Raw genomic sequence first — 17,462 nt, forward strand, 5'->3', positions numbered from 1 at the left:
TGGGCCCCAGGCCCAGCAGAGTCAGCCCTCGGTAGATATGGATGGGTGCATGGGTTGATGCGTGGGTGGGTGTGATCGGGTCACTTGTGGGTGGAGTAGGTGTTTGCTAAGGAAGACCCTGGGGATGTGTCAGTCCCAAACCTGAGGACTCCTTGGAGGAACGAGGCTCAGTGTGGGAGGCCTGAAGAGAGATGTGGATAGAGGAGGGTTGGGGGCCGTGCAGGATGGGGGCAAGAGCTAAGCCAAGGTTTGGAGGCAGGAATGGCGTGGGGGACTCAGGACAGCGAGGAGCCTGCTGTGCCGGGACGGGAAGCCAAACTCCCAGCGCCTCCACCATCAGAGCACATGCCCAGAAGGTAGGAGGTAAACTGAGGCAGGGAGGGGCCCTCCCAGAGCTGGTAGGTGAAGATTGTGGCAGGGTGGTGAGTGGGACCCAATGGTGGAAGGCTGAGTGCAGGCTGGAGGCAGTGAGCGGTCTGGGTCCCCTTCCTGATTCGAGTTTCATTTTGGTGATGATGAAAGGATGCCTGTGGTCCTGGCCACCTCCCCTGCTCTGCCCCTGGGCCCCTGTGTTCCGGCTGGGCCAGCCCCCTCCCTTCCAGGGGCAGCAGCTTTGATCATAGCCTGGAGGGGGCGGGGCAGGAGGTAAGGGTTTTTGCACGTGCACGTCTACTGACACTGACAGCTTTGTCACACGGTGGATCTTGCTTTTCCATTTGGGCCAGTTAACCTTGTGGGGGAGAATGGGGGTGGTGGGACCCTTTTCCTCCCGTAAAAGGTCAGAGGATGCAGGGGGTGACTGGAAAATCTGAAGTGTCTGCTAGGCCAGGTCAACGCTGCCTGTCCCGCATGTTAAAGAATTCAAAAGATTTTTTAAAATTTGAAATAAACATTTTAGAGTAGGATACAAAATGCGCCTGCATTTCTGGGATCAAATACTGGACTTCAGAGGCATCTGTGCCCTGGCTGGGGCAGAAGGCTGCACCTTCCTGCTGCTCTGGGACTACTGCCCCCAGGTCCCAGCTGCTTATCTGAAAGATTTCCCGGGTGCTGCTGGGCCTTGTCCAAGGCCTCTGAGCAGGGGAATAGTGCAGTGGACAGGGACGATCATTCCACGGAGTCCCTACTGTGTGCTGCCCTGGGCTACGAGGGGGCAAGACAGAGGACAGTCCCTGCCCTGTGAAGCTGACACATTCTAAGGGAGAGGCAGATGCTAAAGAATTACACACATGGCTGGGCCCGGTGGCTCACGCCTGTAATCCCAACACTTTGGGAGGCTGAGGCAGGTGGATCACCTGAGGTGAGGAGTTCAAGACCGGCCTGGCCAACATGGTAAAACCCCATCTCTACTAAGAATACAAAAATCAGCCAGGTATGGTGGCGGACGCCTGTAATCCCAGCTTCTTGGGAGGCTGAGGCAGGAGAAGCACATGAACCCACTAGGCGGAGGTTGCAGTGAGCCAAGATCATGCCATTGCACTCCAGCCTGGGCAACAAGAGTGAAACTCTGTCTCAGAAAAAAAAAAAAGAAAAAAAAAGAATTATACACACACACACAAGCATGCCATATATGTGGTAAGAGCCCTGAGGAAAGATAAAGCAGAGACAGGTGTAGAGGGCGACAGGACAGGAGCAGGGCTTGTGAGCACAGGCGGGCCTGGGAAGTCAGGGAAGGTGGGAGATCAGTGAGAGGAGAGTTCCAGGTGGGGCACTCGCCCATGCAAAGGCCCTGAGGTGGAACCATGTCTAGGATTTGAGGAACAGCAGGGGGACCTGTGTGGCCAGGGCACAGTGAGTACAGGGGTGCTTGGGAGGAGAGGAGGGCAGCATGGTGATGGGCGCATCCTGTGGGGACTCTCAGGCCACGAGGAGGCATTTTGGGGGCCAGCAAAGGGTTTAAGGCTGTGAACTCTGGAGTGGGCAGGACTCTGGAGTGGGCAGGACTCTGGCTTCCAGGCCCAGCTCTGCTCGGTGAGCTTAGTGAGAGATTTTACCTTTGTGAGTCTCTGTTTCCACAGCTGCAAAATGGGGCTCAGAATGGCCACTCCACCGCGGTTGAGGGCGCCTGTGAGCTCAGCGTCAGCATCTGCTCTGGGCCACGGGTCCCTTGTGGTGGTGGCAATGGTGGTGGGAGTACCGAGCTGAGCCTCAGGCCACATTTGGTGGGAGGGGTTGGTTTTAAGCATCTTTCCTGCTGCACAGGCCCGTGGGAAAGGCTGATGTACAGCCATTGGGGAGGTGGGGGCCCCGGGGCCCACTTTGTGCTTCCTCCCACTACCCATGGGGTCCAGGACAAGTCACACAGGAGGGAGGGACCCTCACTCAGCAGAGACTAGGGCAGGAGAGGAAAGGCAAGGTCTGGGTGTAGACAGAAGGAATGGGAAGGGAGGGAGAGGGGAGGCCAGGACCAGCCTTGAGAGGATGATGATGATGATGATAATAATAATAATAATAATAAGGCCGGGCGCGGTGGCTCACGCCTGTAATCCCAGCATTTTGGAAGGCCGAGGCAGGTGGATCATGAGGTCAGGAGATCGAGACCATCCTGCCTAACACAGTGAAACCCCGTCTCTACTAAAAATACAAAAAAAAAAAAAAAAATTAGCCGGGCATGGTGGTCGGCACCTATAGTCCCAGCTACTGTGGAGGCTGAGGCAGGAGAATGGCGCAAACCCGGGAGGCGGAGGTTGCAGTGAGCTGAGATTGCACCACTGCACTCCAGCCTGGGCGACAGAGCAAGACTCCCTCTCAAAATAAATAAATAAATAAATAAAATAATAATAGACAAAACCAACAGTGTTACCTCAGCCCTCCAGGGCAGCAGGACAGACAAGTAAGAGCCAAGCCTTCAGTGCCTTCCACACACAACCGCCCAGGTTCAAATCCTGGCTGCTTCTCATGTCTGCTTCTCACTGGCTGCTTCTCCTGTCCATGCCCTGGACAAGGGCCTTCCCTTCTCTAGGCCTCAGTTTCCCCATTCGTGAATTGGGATGAGGATGCTTGTGAGGATGGAACGGGATTAGACGCACAGCAGGGCCGGAACCCGCGAATCTCTGCAGACAGGCCTGGAGTCTGGTGTCCACTCTGCCACCCTAGCTGGGTCACCTGGGTTAATGAGGTCCCCCTCTGTGCCTTGTTTTCCCTGTCTGTAATCCGGGGCTTATAATGGCCCCTCCCTCCAGGGTCATATGTGGGACTCCGGGTAAAGTGCCTGGAAGAGGGTTGGTACACAGTAGGTACTCAGTAAGTGCTGGCTGCTATTGGAATGGTGACCGGCACTTACTGAGCACTTACTGTATGTGTGATTTGCCTTGGTTCTGATCCCAACCACTGTCTCTGGGCCAGGCCCTCCGTGCCCTCTGTTCTGCGTAATTCCTTATAAAAACTCCAGGAAGGCCAGGCGCGGGGCTCACGCCTGTAATCCTAACACTTTGGGAGGCCAAGGCAGATCACTAGAGGTCAGACCAGCCTGGCCAACATGGTGAAACCCCATCTCTACTAAAAATACAAAAATTAGCTGGGCGTGGTGGCAGGCACCTGTAATCCCAGCTACTTGGGAAGCTGAGGCAGGAGAATTGCTTGAAGCCAGGAGGCGGAGGTTGCAGTGAGCCAAGATTGCACCACTGCACTCCAGCCTGGGCGACAGAGCAAGACTCCGTTTAAAATAAATAAATAAATAAATAAATACTCCACGAAGCAGCTACTATTATCGCCGTCTTTGAACAGAGGAGGAAACTGAGGCACAGCGTGGCTGAGTTGCTCACCCAGGGCCACATATTGAGGTCCCCAGGTGGGGTTAAAGCCCCAGTTCACAGACACAGAAAGTGAGGTCACATAGGGCTGGTCGTGGCAGCCCTGCTGGGGTTTGGAGCCCTAGGCAGCCTGACTGCCCACCTTGGAGCTGGCCCGGGAGCCCAGCCCCCACCCTTCCCTCCCTGCACCTGGGCAAGCCCAGCCTTTCTGCCTAGCTCTTCTCCCTCTTCCCAGGCCTGGCACGGCCTCTGTGGCCCCCATGAGGTCAGGAGCATCTGTTGGGAAGGGAGCGCCTGCTGGGGAAGCCGGCAGGGCTTGGAGCTGCACAGGACGGCCCAGGGTGGGGTCCCTGCCTGGTCATTATAAACATGTTCAGTTCCTCTGTTTGTCCTGCCCTCTGTGCAGTGCCCAGAGGGAAGGGGTGGCCCCAGGCAAATATCCGGAGGCGTGCCCCTTGCCCCCTTCCCTTGGGGGTTTATGGGTGGGAGGGCAGGAGGCCAGGCGTCGGAGGACATCCCCCAGACCCCATGCTGCCAGCTGGGCCAGCCGCCCGCCCTCCAGGCTGCTCTTGCCCCGTCCCCAGGTGTCCCCCACCTCAGGGTCTGCCCCGCTGTCCGCCCTCCGGGCTTAGTGAGGGGTCACATGGCTGATCCTCTTCCCGTGGCTGTGGGAACTGCCTAGTGCCCCGCAGTGGGGAGGGAGCGGGATGGGGCGGGGCGACAGGTTCACGATGAAGAGGCCTGGGCTGGGCATGGGGCCAAAGGGGGTGGAGGGACATCTGGGAGGACGGAGAGGCCGGAGGACATGGGACGCAGATCTGGAGTGACAGCAGGCAGAGTGGGCAGATGGGGACTGTTGGGGTATGTGGATGACCCTGGGAGCTGGGCCTAGAAAGCCATGAGAGAGTAGGTCAGGGCCACCAGGGGTGGGCCGGGCTGGAAGGCCACGAGGGAGGGGTGGGCAGCACTCAGGGCGCCAGCATTGGGCTCAGAGAAGGGGCTGGGCAGAGACAAAGGAGGCCCCCCGTCCGCCCTCCATCCTGGGCCCCAGGGCAAGCAGGGAAACTGGGCCAACCCTGGGAGCCTTGGCCAGGCCCGGCTCTGACCACCCGCTGGCCTCTTGGGACCAGTTGAGACAGGTTGGCTGCCGGGCCCCCACCCCCCTCCCACGGGGCTCCCGCTGCCAAACCGGTTCCCCTGGCTGGCTCCCATGGATAGTCCTAGCTCTGGGCAGGGCCTCACTTTTCCCAGCTGCTCCCAGGAAGGCAGCCTGAGCCGGGAGGAGAAGTAGGTGTGGAGGGGCCACGTGCATCTGCGCGTCCTCTGTCCTCTCACTAGGGCCACAGGACTTGCTGTGCCACGTGCTGTGCCAGGCGCGGGGGAGCCAGCTGGGAACAAGACAGAACAGAAACTCCACCTGCATGTCCCCTCGTCCTCTGGTCTCAACTCTTCCCCTCTTCCTGGAAGCCTTCCTGCTGCCCACCCCGTGTCCCTCCACACTGGGTCCCGTGCTCCCGTCCCCCAGCCCTGACCACCTGGGCTGCTGCTGCATGGGGACAGGTCTGTCTGCCCCACACGAACTTCCCATGAGGTCAAAGGCTGTCTGGGTCACTGCAGTGGCCACAGAGGAGGCCCATTGCTGAGTTCTTCCTAAATGAATGAATGAATGAGTGAGTGAATGGATGCATTCCTCTCATTTTACAGATGAGTAACCCGAAGCCCCTAGAGGAGTGGTCACCTGCCTGAGGGCACTTCTGTCCCACCAGCATCAGACCAGGTGTGTGCAGGTGTGTGCGACTCCAGGGCCCAGGCCCGGGACAGCTGGGGTGGGGCCTTCGGGGGGAGCAGGACCTGGGCCCCTCCTCCCACAGGCACTGTGGGAGCCGCCCCAGCCATCACAGTGGTCCCCACCGATAGGCCCCCCATATTTGCCCAGCCCTGCACCAAGCTCTTTGCTCCCAGTCACCCATTACCCCTCGCAGCAGCCCTGTGGGGGTTCATCCACAGCACAGAGAGGTTGTCACCTGCCCAAGGTCACGGCAGCACGTGATGGAGAGTGAAACTCTGGCCTCTTGGCTCCCCCTCCCATCTTTCTCCAGGCTCTCTATGGGATGCCACCATCAGAATGTCTCTCCCTCAGCCCCTTTGTTTTTTAAAGTGGCTTTGGTCGAGCATTTGCTCTGTGCTTGGTACTGTGTCAAGGGCCCAATTGAAGACCACAGATCCTAAAGATAGGGGAGTGTCGCGGCAAGGCTGCCTGGGGTGCCCTCTTAACCCAGGGGATCAGTAACCCTGTGCTGAGTCAATATCCAAAGGTGTGTGCGTCCCCAGCCCAGACTCATGGCTGGACCAGTGGCAGTGGCCAGGCCATCAGTGACCGTCCATCCAGTACACACCATGTACCAGGCATAGCAGGGGATGTGGGGAAGCGGGGCAGACGAGACCCAGCCAGAATGTGGCACTGACACTCTAGCGGTGCAGTGTGGATGCTGCACTCATGAACCTAAGAAGGAACAACAAACAGGATTTCCATGAGTTCTGGGCTGTGACTGTGATGTAGAGCGGGGGGACTGCGGGACACGGGGCTGTTTGCCTTGGGGTGGTCAGGAAAGGAGTCACTGCTGCTCTGAGAACTGAAGGAGGGGACGGGGAGCCCTGTGCAGACACTGGGAAGCGAGCTCCTGGCAGAGGGGCCAGCCCGTGCAAAGGCCCTGAGGTCTCCAGGGGGGTGAGAACAGAGAGGTGATGGGGCCTTGTGGGCCCGCAGGAGGCAGAGCGGCAGGAAAGTTCTGAGCAGAGGGACGTGACCGCTCAGGTGCTCACGGGTACCCTCTGGCTGTGTGTGCCACACAGATGGGGGCAGGGGGTGGGCAGGGAGACCCAGAAGGAGGCTACTGCCTCCTGTTGGTCCCGGTGTAAGATGAGGGTGGAAGGGACAGGGCAGGGGCAGAGGAGGAAGAGACATGGGCAGGCTCTCACTCACCCACCGTGATTCCCTCCCGCAGGCCGCACTGAGTCCCCGGCACCATGTTTGGAAAGAGGAAGAAACGGGTGGAGATCTCCGCGCCGTCCAACTTCGAGCACCGCGTGCACACGGGCTTCGACCAGCACGAGCAGAAGTTCACGGGGCTGCCCCGCCAGTGGCAGAGCCTGATCGAGGAGTCGGCTCGCCGGCCCAAGCCCCTCGTCGACCCCGCCTGCATCACCTCCATCCAGCCCGGGGCCCCCAAGGTATACGGCACCCACCACCACCTCCCCCAGCCCACCCCAACCCCCGAGTGGCCCCGGCCCTCAACCCCACACTTGACCCTGTGACCGACACCTCCTCACTGACATGGAAATGGAGACAAACCCCAGCCTTCCACCCCTATCCTGGGTCCAGTGCTGTCCTTTCACCCTCAGCCTTCCACCCCTATCCTGGGTCCAGTGCTGGCCTTTCACCCTCAGCCTTCCACCCCTATCCTGGGTCCAGTGCTGGCCTTTCACCCTCCACCCACTGGCTCCGAGTCCTAAGAACCCACACCACCCCAACCTGAGACCCCCCATGGCCCATCTGACAGCCCCCACACCAGTCTCCAAGCTCTGCTGTCTCCCACAGACTCATGTCCCGGGGGCCATGCTGCTGTACCCCAGACCACACTCCCGTCTCACCCAACCTTGAGCCTTTCCAGAGCTCCTGGCAGTGGAAGACAGACCCATTCCCAGAGGGTGACAGCCCCAAGTGGTCAGGGCTTGGGTGGGGGAGCCCGGAGGAGGCACCTGACACAGACCAGGGGTCCAGGCGAGCTTCTGGGAGGAGGGGACACCGAGGCAGAGCCCAGGGCTGAGGAGGAGGAGGAGGAAGAATTCCAGCAGATGCTGGGGAAGCCGGGCTTTAGTGGAGAAAATCACTCCTGTGAAACGCTGGGGGCTTTTTGGTTTTGGGTTTTTTTTTCTTCCTGCCATCTAGAGCAAAATGGCAAGGTTGGGATTTGAACCAATGTCTGTTTCCAAGGCCCGTGCTCTTAACCCCTCTGCTGCCTCCATGTGAAATCATAAGAGTCGTGGAGCCGGTGTCTGGGTGTGGCCTGGCATGAGGCTGGCCTGGCCTGAGCCCGTGCTGGGCCTCGGAAGCCAGCCTTGGAGCCTGGACTCTCTCCCATGGTCAGTGGGGACCGGGAGGGGCCGCAGGCCAAGGGGAACTCGGCCAGGTTTGCATCCAGCGGGTGGAGATGGGTGTGCCTGGGGACTCACCCTCCCGGTGCCCAGCCCAGCCTGGCGGGGAGAAGCCCCAAGGCCCACAAGTGCAGCCTCAATGTGGTAGCCCACTGAGGGGTCCGTGTGGTCCTTGCAGGGTGCTTTTGAATGCTTTGACTTCTTTGCCTCCACTGAGAAAGTGACAGACTTCACTTCCAAAGCCATTTCTGGCATCTGGTGACAGACCAGCTGGAGGCGAGTGGCAGCTGCCTCCACAGGCGGGGCACTGGCTCTTCTGGGCCACAGGCCGCACCCGACCCGCCTCAGCTCCATTTCAGCTACATTTCAGCTACATGCCTGGCTCTGTGGCCACTTGCATGTAGGCTTTGCCCCCACCAAGGTGTCTCCAAAAACCCAGCCCCTACCTGGCTTGCCAGATGTGAGGCCTGCCTGTGACTGTCCCAGCAGGAGGCAGGGCACTTGAATTCACACATGGGGCCTTGTGGCCAGCACTGTCCTGGGGCCCCATGGGCACTTGTGTTTGCTGCCCTTGACCGGGCCTCAGGCCTCCCAGGACCTTCTCGACTCCCTGTTGGTTTTTTTTTGTTTTGTTTTGTTTTTTTTTTTTGAGACACATTCCTGCTCTGTCTCCCTGGCTGGAGTGCAGTGGCGCCACCTCGGCTCACTGCAGCCTTCGCCTCCTGGGTTCAAGTGATTTTCCTGCCTCAGCCTCCCGCGTAGCTGGGATTACAGGCGCCCACCACTATGCCCATCTAATTTTTGTATTTTTAGTAGAGACGGGTTTTCGCCATTTTGGCCAGGCTGGTCTCAAACTCCTGACCTCAGGTGATCCTCAGCCTCCCGAGGTGCTGGGATTATAGGCGTGAGCCACTGCTTCTTGCCTCAACGCCCTGTTCTAACAGCAAAGTCTGGCCTTGTGTCCACCTTGACTTCCTGGGGCCCCTGGGCAAGGCCCAGCTTCAGGCAGACAGCCACGGCCAGGAGAGACAGGGCAGCGGCAGACCACGGATTTTGTGGGATCAGTGTTTTCTACATGTTACAGGCAGGCCTCCGGCTGGAGGATGCCTGGCAGCCCCAGGCAGGGTCCGGGTTTCATGGGATTAGTGTTTTCCACACATTAGAGGCAGGCCTCCGGCTGGAGGACATCTGGCAGCCCCGGGCAGGGTCCCTGTCAGCAGGGCCCACGTTCTCAGCTCACTGTGGCCTTTGCACAGACACCTCACTCACTACGTGGTTTAGCAAAAGTTCACTGAGCCCCTGCTGTGCACCAGATGCTGGTCTAGGTGCTGAGATGGAGCAGGACCCGAAGCAGACAGGAAAAAACAATCCCTGCCCGGAGCATGCACTAGGCAGAGCCGGGAGCAGACAGATGCCTGTGTGCTCTGTATCAGCTGCTGTTAGGTGCTCTAGGTAGAATGCAGGCAGGGCAGGGGCCGGGGAGGGCAGGGGCTGGCATTTTAGATGATGGGAGGCCAGCAGAAGCCTCACTGAGAAGCTGAGTTTTGAGCAAAGACCTGAAGGAGTGGAGGGAGGGAGCCACGGGGACCCTGAGAGCTGATGTTCCAGGCAGAGGGAGCCGCCAGCGGAGAGGCCCTGGGCGCAGGGGGGGGTGGGGGGGTGGGGGGGGGTGGGGAGACACCCGTGTGTCTGGAAATGGAGCAGGGGCAGAGGGGGCCTGCAGGACATGACTCAGACCACAGAGGGTGGGGACAGGGTGACTCGGGATGCACTGGATGCTCTGCCTGGTCCCCATCTGCATTTGTATTTGCCACCCGGCTCCTGGGACCCCCTTGCCCTCTACTTCGGGACCAGGCCTTTCTGACTGTCCCTGTCCCCCACTCCTTGTTGTTCATGGGAGCAGAGAGTGTGGTTTTGGGGCTAAGGAACACTGGCGCCCACATGGGAGGAAGTGCCAGGCCAGGCCCTGGCCCCAGCGCCCTGTCATTTGCAGCCCTCGGGGCTGATTATGGGGTGGGTCAACTTCTGCCCTTCCTCCCCCCAACCCCGCAGGGCAGGACTATTCCACCAGTGTGAGGAACAGGAGAAAAACAAGGGGGGGCCTTTCCAGGGTCCCACCGAGCCCAGGGGGCAGCAGCCTGGCCATGGCGATCACTCCTCTGGCCCCTGCAGCTGTGTCCCCAGGGAGGGGAGGGGCTGCACTGCCCATGCCATTGTCACTCCATGGCATCTCTTCATTGCGTCTCTGTCTTGTCTCTGTGTGTGTCGTGCTGTCCTGTCCCTGCGTGTCGGATGCACGTCCTGTGTGCCCCACTCCTTGCTGGGCCCCCACCCACCATTGCCTGGGACCCCAGACCATCGTGCGGGGCAGCAAAGGTGCCAAAGATGGGGCCCTCACGCTGCTGCTGGACGAGTTTGAGAACATGTCGGTGACACGCTCCAACTCCCTGCGGAGAGACAGCCCGCCGCCGCCCGCCCGTGTCCGCCAGGAAAATGGGATGCCAGAGGAGCCGGCCACCACGGCCAGAGGGGGCCCAGGGAAGGCAGGCAGCCGAGGCCGGTTCGCCGGTCACAGCGAGGCGGGTGGCGGCAGTGGTGACAGGCGACGGGCGGGGCCAGAGAAGAGGCCCAAGTCTTCCAGGGAGGGCTCAGGGGGGCCCCAGGAGTCCTCCCGGGACAAACGCCCCCTCTCTGGGCCTGACGTCGGCACCCCCCAGCCTGCTGGTCTGGCCAGTGGGGTGAAACTGGCAGCTGGCCGGCCCTTTAACACCTACCCGAGGGCTGACACGGACCACCCATCCCGGGGTGCCCAGGTAACCCATCCCCCGCCCCAGGGCCCCCACTGTCCCCTGCCCGTTGCTCCTCTGTCCCCACCTTCCAGCCCCGTCCCACCACCGTGCATCTCATCCTGACCACCCATGTGTCTGTCCCATCGCTGGGTCTCTCTCCTGCTTAGGGAGCAGAGCTGCTCCCTGGCACCCATCACTGACAGCTACCTCTCTCTTCTGTTTCAGGGGGAGCCTCATGACGTGGCCCCTAACGGGCCATCAGCGGGGGGCCTGGCCATCCCCCAGTCCTCCTCCTCCTCCCGGCCTCCCACCCGAGCCCGAGGTGCCCCCAGCCCTGGAGTGCTGGGACCCCACGCCTCAGAGCCCCAGCTGGCCCCTCCAGCCCGCACCCCCGCCGCCCCTGCCGCCCCTGCCGTTCCTGGGCCCCCTGGCCCCCGCTCGCCACAGCGGGAGCCACAGCGAGTATCCCATGAGCAGTTCCGGGCTGCCCTGCAGCTGGTGGTGGACCCAGGCGACCCCCGCTCCTACCTGGACAACTTCATCAAGATTGGTGAGGGCTCCACGGGCATCGTGTGCATCGCCACCGTGCGCAGCTCGGGCAAGCTGGTGGCCGTCAAGAAGATGGACCTGCGCAAGCAGCAGAGGCGCGAGTTGCTCTTCAACGAGGTGCGGGCGCTGCTGCCCTGCCACCCTGCTGGTCCTCCCACCCCTCCCTCCTGCCCTCCCTCCCCTCCTCCCTCCCCTCCCTCCTCTCCCTGTACTCCTCCGTGCTGGGCCAGGCTCCCCTCCTCCCCTCACGCCTCTCCCTGCCCAGGCCGTCTCCTCTGCCTCAGCTGGGTCCCTGCCTCTGTCCTCACAGCACCCTCACCCACATCTCTGTCCCTGAGCCCCAGACCCAGGGTTCCTCGGGCCACTGACCCCCCACCCAGTGTCTTCCAGGCCCCTCGCACCCACTGAGCTCCAGGGTACAGTGTCCTCCAGACCTGCCCCTCCTGGGTTCCCTGTGCCCCGCCCTGGCCTCCACTCCTGGGTGTCCCTCGGCACAGCCCACACAACCACCAAGAGTATGTTTCTGACATTCAGGCCCACCCCGTCCCCATCCCTCCTTAGAGACCCTGGCAGTGCCCCGTAGCACCCTGACAATAGGAAGCCCATGTCCCTTTGCCGGGTGTGTGAGGCCCCTCTTGACCCCGTTGCCCATCACAGCTCCGGGCTGCACCATGGAGCTCCTCGCCTGGGTTCCCCACACGCACGCCTCTTCTCTCATCCTTGCCCTTGTCCGGGTCTCAGCCCTGTGCTTGAACGCTCTCTTCCCACCTGCCCCCCAGCACTAGCCCAGGACTGACCTGAGATGGGCGTGTGCCCAGGGGGGCGCACCCCCAGAAGGGAGGCGTGGGCTTCAAGCTGGCTCTGAGGCCCACATGGCTGTGGCAGTAGGGGAGGGCAGTCCAGGTGGCCCCAGTGAGCACAAGCTCAATGTGGAGCTGCAGGGGGAGCCAGGGGGGTGGCGGTGGCTGGGTCTGGCACTGGCAGCCCTCCCGCCTCCCTCCACCGCTGACCCAGCCCCTGCACAGGTGGTAATCATGAGGGACTACCAGCACGAGAATGTGGTGGAGATGTACAACAGCTACCTGGTGGGGGACGAGCTCTGGGTGGTCATGGAGTTCCTGGAAGGAGGCGCCCTCACCGACATCGTCACCCACACCAGGTATTTCTGGGGCCTCAGACCCCTCCTGTGACACGACCAAGTCCCCTCCAGACCACTAGGGGTGGGGCCACATCTCCAAACCAGCTGTGCTCCGGGCCCCCGGGATGGGGTCGTGTCTTCCATTCCTCCCACTCCGGAGTGGGGTCGAGTGGTCTCAGATTCCTCCCACCGCAAGGCAGGGCTGCGTCCCCCTCGGCACCCCGGGGTGCTGTCCACCTGGCTGCTCACCCCCCACCCCACCCCACAGGATGAACGAGGAGCAGATCGCGGCCGTGTGCCTGGCAGTGCTGCAGGCCCTGTCGGTGCTCCACGCCCAGGGCGTCATCCACCGGGACATCAAGAGCGACTCGATCCTGCTGACCCATGATGGCAGGGTGAGGGGACGGGCGGCGGGGTACGGGGGCGGCGGGGTTCCGGCTGCAGGGCTTCCCTGCCTCTTCCCATCCCCTGTGAGGGTAGGTGAGCTCTGACCCCCAGGTCTGTGTCTTGAGGAGCTGGGAACTTCGTCCCTCCCTGGTGGAGCAGCCCAGAGTCAGGTTCCAGCTCAGTGGGGACTCTGTGTAGTGGGAGGGCACAGGCTGGCGGGGGCTCTGCCATCAGCACAGGACACTGGGCCCAGGGGCAGGGATCTGGGCAGACAGCGCAGCCCCCGCCACAGGCTTCTCCCTCCACTGAAACAGCTGCTCCCTGCCCAGCACCCAGGGCGGTCCGTGGACCCCAGTCCTGTCTTCCATACTTTGGACTGAGGTTCCGAATCTGAGGCTGTGACAATTATAACGTCAGGTGGACATGATTTTCTGTGAGAAAGGGCCCTTGACTTGAATGAAATGCTTGCAGAAGTGGATGACTCCATCCCCTCCCCCGAGGAAGATTAAGCCACACCATCAGTCCAGGCAGAGGCAGAGAGAGCTCTGTGTCACTGACAGTCTGTGAAAATCTCCAGATGTCTATAGATGTGTTTCGGGGGCGACGTCTGTGGGCCACCTGAGATTGTCCACACACGGTTGTGGGGATATTTGCTGGAGGCAGGAAGACCCATAGAAATCCTCAAAAATCAGAAAGGGACCCACAGTTCCTAAGAAGGTGTGAGGGGCCTGGTTGTCGCAAAGGCAGGCTGTGTCCCCTCACGGCCCTAGTGCAGGGCTACTTTCCGCTCCAGCCGAACTAAAGACTTGCTCCAGGGCAGCAGGGCCCCAGGGCACGGGCTTTTGGGGCCACCCCTGTTCCCAGCTCCGGCCCTGCCTTTGCTATCTGCAGTACTCAGGCCAGTGTCCCCAAAAGGCCCAGAGGCTGTCAGGGAGGGAAATGGGGGGATCGTGGGGGAGGTGACTTGCCCGAGGGCCCCCACCGGGAGGTGGTGGAGCTCCCCAGTGGTCTGGCTCTGGACCCCAGCTCTGACCTCTGGGCCGCACATCATGTCTGAAGCCAAGGAGTGACGCAGGCAGACGCCCCTGCTCGCCCTCCTGCTGTGCCAGCTCCTCTGACCCCACTGCCTCTGCCCTGTCCCAGGTCAAGCTGTCAGACTTTGGGTTCTGTGCCCAAGTGAGCAAGGAAGTGCCCCGAAGGAAGTCGCTGGTCGGCACGCCCTACTGGATGGCCCCAGAGCTCATCTCCCGCCTTCCCTACGGGCCAGAGGTGAGCCCCGGGGTGGCTTGGTTGTCCCGCCGTGGACAGCGTACGCTGCCATTTTCCAGCTGCAGCGCTGGCGAGAGGTGGGGCCCAGTCTGGGGAGTCGTTGCCAGGAATGGTGCTCTGGACAAGGAGGTACTGCAGGCATGCATGTATTCATTCTTTTTTTTTTTTTTTTGAGATGGAGTCTCGCTCTGTTGCCCAGGCTGGAGTGCAGTGGTGCAATCTCAGCTCACTGCAACCTCCACCTCCCGGGTTCAAGCGATTCTCCTGCCTCAGCCTCCCGAGAAGCTGGTTTTACAGGCACCCGCCACCATGCCTGGCTAATTTTTGTATTAGTAGAGATGGGGGTTTCACCATGTTGCCCAGGTTGGTCTTGAACTCCTGACCTCAGGTGATCTATCCGCCTTGGCCTCCTAAAGTGCTGGGACTACAGGTGTGAGCCACCGCGCCCAGCCTTGGCTCTGCTTTCTGAGCATTGTCTTCACAGGCCGGCTTTCCCCTTGTGGGAGCAGAGCTGGCCCCGGCAGCTCTGGGAAGTGTCTCCCACCTATGGGCTCCTCTCTTTCCCTGGGTGTTTTGGGTAAAGTCCCCAGGTTGGCTCTGATTGGCTCAGCCTGGGTCCTGTGCCTGTTTCTGAACCAATCACTGTGTCTCCACTGTGGTGATGAGGCCGCGTGGGTCCTGAACCCACCAGTGGATGCTACCTGGGCTGAGGGAGGGAGGACACCTGGGGGCAGTTGACAGAAAGAAGAGGGGTGGGTGCTGGGGGGGCAGCTCTCTTGAGGGGCTCCCTGGAGGACTAGTGCTCCGTGGACTGCTGGCTGGGTGCCCAAGAGGGAGTTCTGGGCCAAGGACTCCAGGAGCCAGAGGCAGAGACAGCGCTGGAGCGGTCCCTGCCTGCGGCCTCCCCAGGACCCACCATCCCCCAACAGCTCAGCCCTGCTGTCCCTTCTCCCGCCCCAGGTAGACATCTGGTCGCTGGGGATAATGGTGATTGAGATGGTGGACGGAGAGCCCCCCTACTTCAACGAGCCACCCCTCAAAGCCATGAAGATGATTCGGGACAACCTGCCACCCCGACTGAAGAATCTGCACAAGGTAGGCCCCTCCCTGGCTGGGAAACTGTGCGCCAGCTGGCGGGTGGCAGGGCACCAGGTGGAGCATGGGGTGTGGATGGGATGGGGACAGTGATGGCGCCTGGGATGGCGCTTACTGTGTGCTGGGCCCCCCACCCCCGGGCCTCATGTGTCTGTGCAGACCCCCTCTGTGGGGCCTGGGCGACAGAGGCAGCAGAGCCACAGGCCCCCTGCACCCTCACCGTTGCCCTGGGCCCCACCCAGCCCTAGAGAGATTTGCACATTTAGAAGTGGAGGACAGGGCCGGGACCTTCCTAGTGGAGGACTCGCCAGGAGGGAAAGGGGCACCTCTGGGCCCCAGTTGCTTTCAGCTTCTTGCTAAACCATGGAAATAGGGAGTACATGAGCCCCCAGGGTTTGTCGCTTCCTCTGGGGCCACACAGTAAGCGCCTTCACAGGTGCCATCACTGTCCCTGTCCCGTCTACACCCCAAGCTCTAGACACCCATGACCTCTGCCCCCTGCCCTCCTGCACAGTACATGCCGCCAGCCGACTTGGCAGAGGCGGACACTGCGGCCCCACAGCAAATGAACAGTGGGGAGCCTCGCCCCCTGACCCTCCCCTCCTTCTCGACAGGTGTCGCCATCCCTGAAGGGCTTCCTGGACCGCCTGCTGGTACGAGACCCTGCCCAGCGGGCCACGGCAGCCGAGCTGCTGAAGCACCCATTCCTGGCCAAGGCAGGGCCGCCCGCCAGCATCGTGCCCCTCATGCGCCAGAACCGCACCAGATGAGGCCCAGCGCCCTTCCCCTCGACCAAAGAGCCCCCCGGGTCACCCCCGCCCCACCGAGGCCAGTAGGGGGCCAGGCCTCCCACTCCTCCCAGCCCGGGAGATGCTCCGCGTGGCACCGCCCTCCTTGCTGGCGGTAGATGGGACCCTACTACTGAACTCCAGTTTTGATCTCGTGACTTTTAGAAAAACACAGGGACTCGTGGGAGCAAGCGAGGCTCCCAGGACCCCCCACCCTCTGGGACAGGCCCTCCCCCATGTTCTTCTGTCTCCAGGAAGGACAGCGGCCCTCCCATCACTGGAAGTCTGCAGTGGGGGTCGCTGGGGGTGGAGAGAACACTAAGAGGTGAACGTGTGTGTGTGTGCACGCGTGTGAGTGTGCATGTGCGTGTGTGCAAAGGCCCAGCCACCCCGTCCTCCAGCCTGCAAGGGGTGTCTGGCACCTTGCCTGACACCCAGCCCCCTCTCCCCCTGAGCCATTGTGGGGGTCGATCATGAATGTCCGAAGAGTGGCCTTTTCCCGTAGCCCTGCGCCCCCTTTCTGTGGCTGGATGGGGAGACAGGTCAGGGCCCCCCACCCTCTCCAGCCCTTGCAGCAAATGACTACTGCACCTGGACAGCCTCCTCTTTTCTAGAAGTCTATTTATATTGTCATTTTATAACACTCTAGCCCCTGCCTTTATTGGGGGACAGATGGTCCCTGTCCTGCGGGGTGGCCCTGGCAGAACCACTGCCTGAAGAACCAGGTTCCTGCCCGGTCAGCGCAGCCCCAGCCCGCCCACCCCTGCCTCGAGTTAGTTTTACAATTAAAACATTGTCTTGTTTTGTGTGTGTGTGCGATGTGTCGGGGGCGGGGGGCCTTGCCTGGCTGTCTTGGGTGGGAATTTGCAGGGAGAGGGTCTGGATCTGGGAGCAAACCACGATTCCAGCCAAGGCAGGGCAAGGGTGGGGTGGGGAGTGGGGAGTTCAGGTCATAGCAGCCAATAAGCTCCCCCAGCCCGCCACTCCCCAGAATGGGGCAGGATTGTCCCCACCCCTGGAAGCAGCCAGTTTGCCACAGTCCATGTGCAGACTGATCCCAGTTTGCCAAATCTGCAATTTCCTGGGACCTTTTAAAGGCTGTCTTGAGCGCGTTTGGTGAGTAGGAGCTAACCCGAATGGCCTTAGTAAATTGAAGGCCATTTGGCAAATTGGTCAGTGGGCAGATGGGCTTTTGGGGATTGACTGAGGCTGACTGGCCTGGAGCTGCTGGCTTCGGAGAGACCCCCTGTGAAGTGTGTCCCTCCACGCAGGAGCCCAGAGCCGAGCCCACACTGGGGTGAATCTGACTGGCATGGAGGTGGCCATGCCGCCATCGCTGCTGCTGCTGCATCCTGGCACTTTGCGCCTCAGGCCCTGTTGGGCTCCACTTTCTGCATCCTCCCCAGCCCCCAGGGAGGCAGTGGAGTAGGGAGAGAGCCAGGAGTGAGCCTCCGTCCCCAAAGCCAGCCAGGCGTCATCAGCACCAGAGACCTCAGCCTGGTCCTCTTGGGAAGTGAGTGGCCAGGGCAGAGATTCCAGG

At 61.2% G+C, this 17,462-nt stretch overlaps 1 protein-coding gene across 6 annotated transcripts in view; it reads left to right on the top strand.

The window, feature by feature from the left end:
- Positions 1-16,726, top strand: part of PAK4 (p21 (RAC1) activated kinase 4) — a 53,897-nt gene extending 37,171 nt beyond the window's left edge. The window contains exons 2-10 of one of the 6 annotated variants that reach the window (XM_034944458.3): positions 5,457-5,529; positions 6,758-6,983; positions 10,262-10,720; positions 10,922-11,362; positions 12,271-12,404; positions 12,652-12,778; positions 13,914-14,039; positions 15,000-15,134; positions 15,749-16,726. In XM_034944458.3, coding sequence (XP_034800349.1) covers positions 6,780-6,983; positions 10,262-10,720; positions 10,922-11,362; positions 12,271-12,404; positions 12,652-12,778; positions 13,914-14,039; positions 15,000-15,134; positions 15,749-15,904 — 1,782 coding nt within the window. In that variant the 5' untranslated portion in view covers positions 5,457-5,529; positions 6,758-6,779 and the 3' untranslated portion in view covers positions 15,905-16,726. Of the gene's footprint in view, positions 1-5,456; positions 5,540-6,757; positions 6,984-10,261; positions 10,721-10,921; positions 11,363-12,270; positions 12,405-12,651; positions 12,779-13,913; positions 14,040-14,999; positions 15,135-15,748 lie in introns of all 6 variants that reach the window. The other 5 variants (XM_034944459.3, XM_034944461.3, XM_063600256.1 and 2 more) reach the window with 5 other exon arrangements.
- The last annotated feature ends 736 nt before the right edge of the window (positions 16,727-17,462 follow it).

Source organism: Pan paniscus, chromosome 20 (genome assembly GCF_029289425.2).
Source record: "Pan paniscus chromosome 20, NHGRI_mPanPan1-v2.0_pri, whole genome shotgun sequence".
Taxonomy (NCBI): domain Eukaryota; kingdom Metazoa; phylum Chordata; class Mammalia; order Primates; family Hominidae; genus Pan; species Pan paniscus.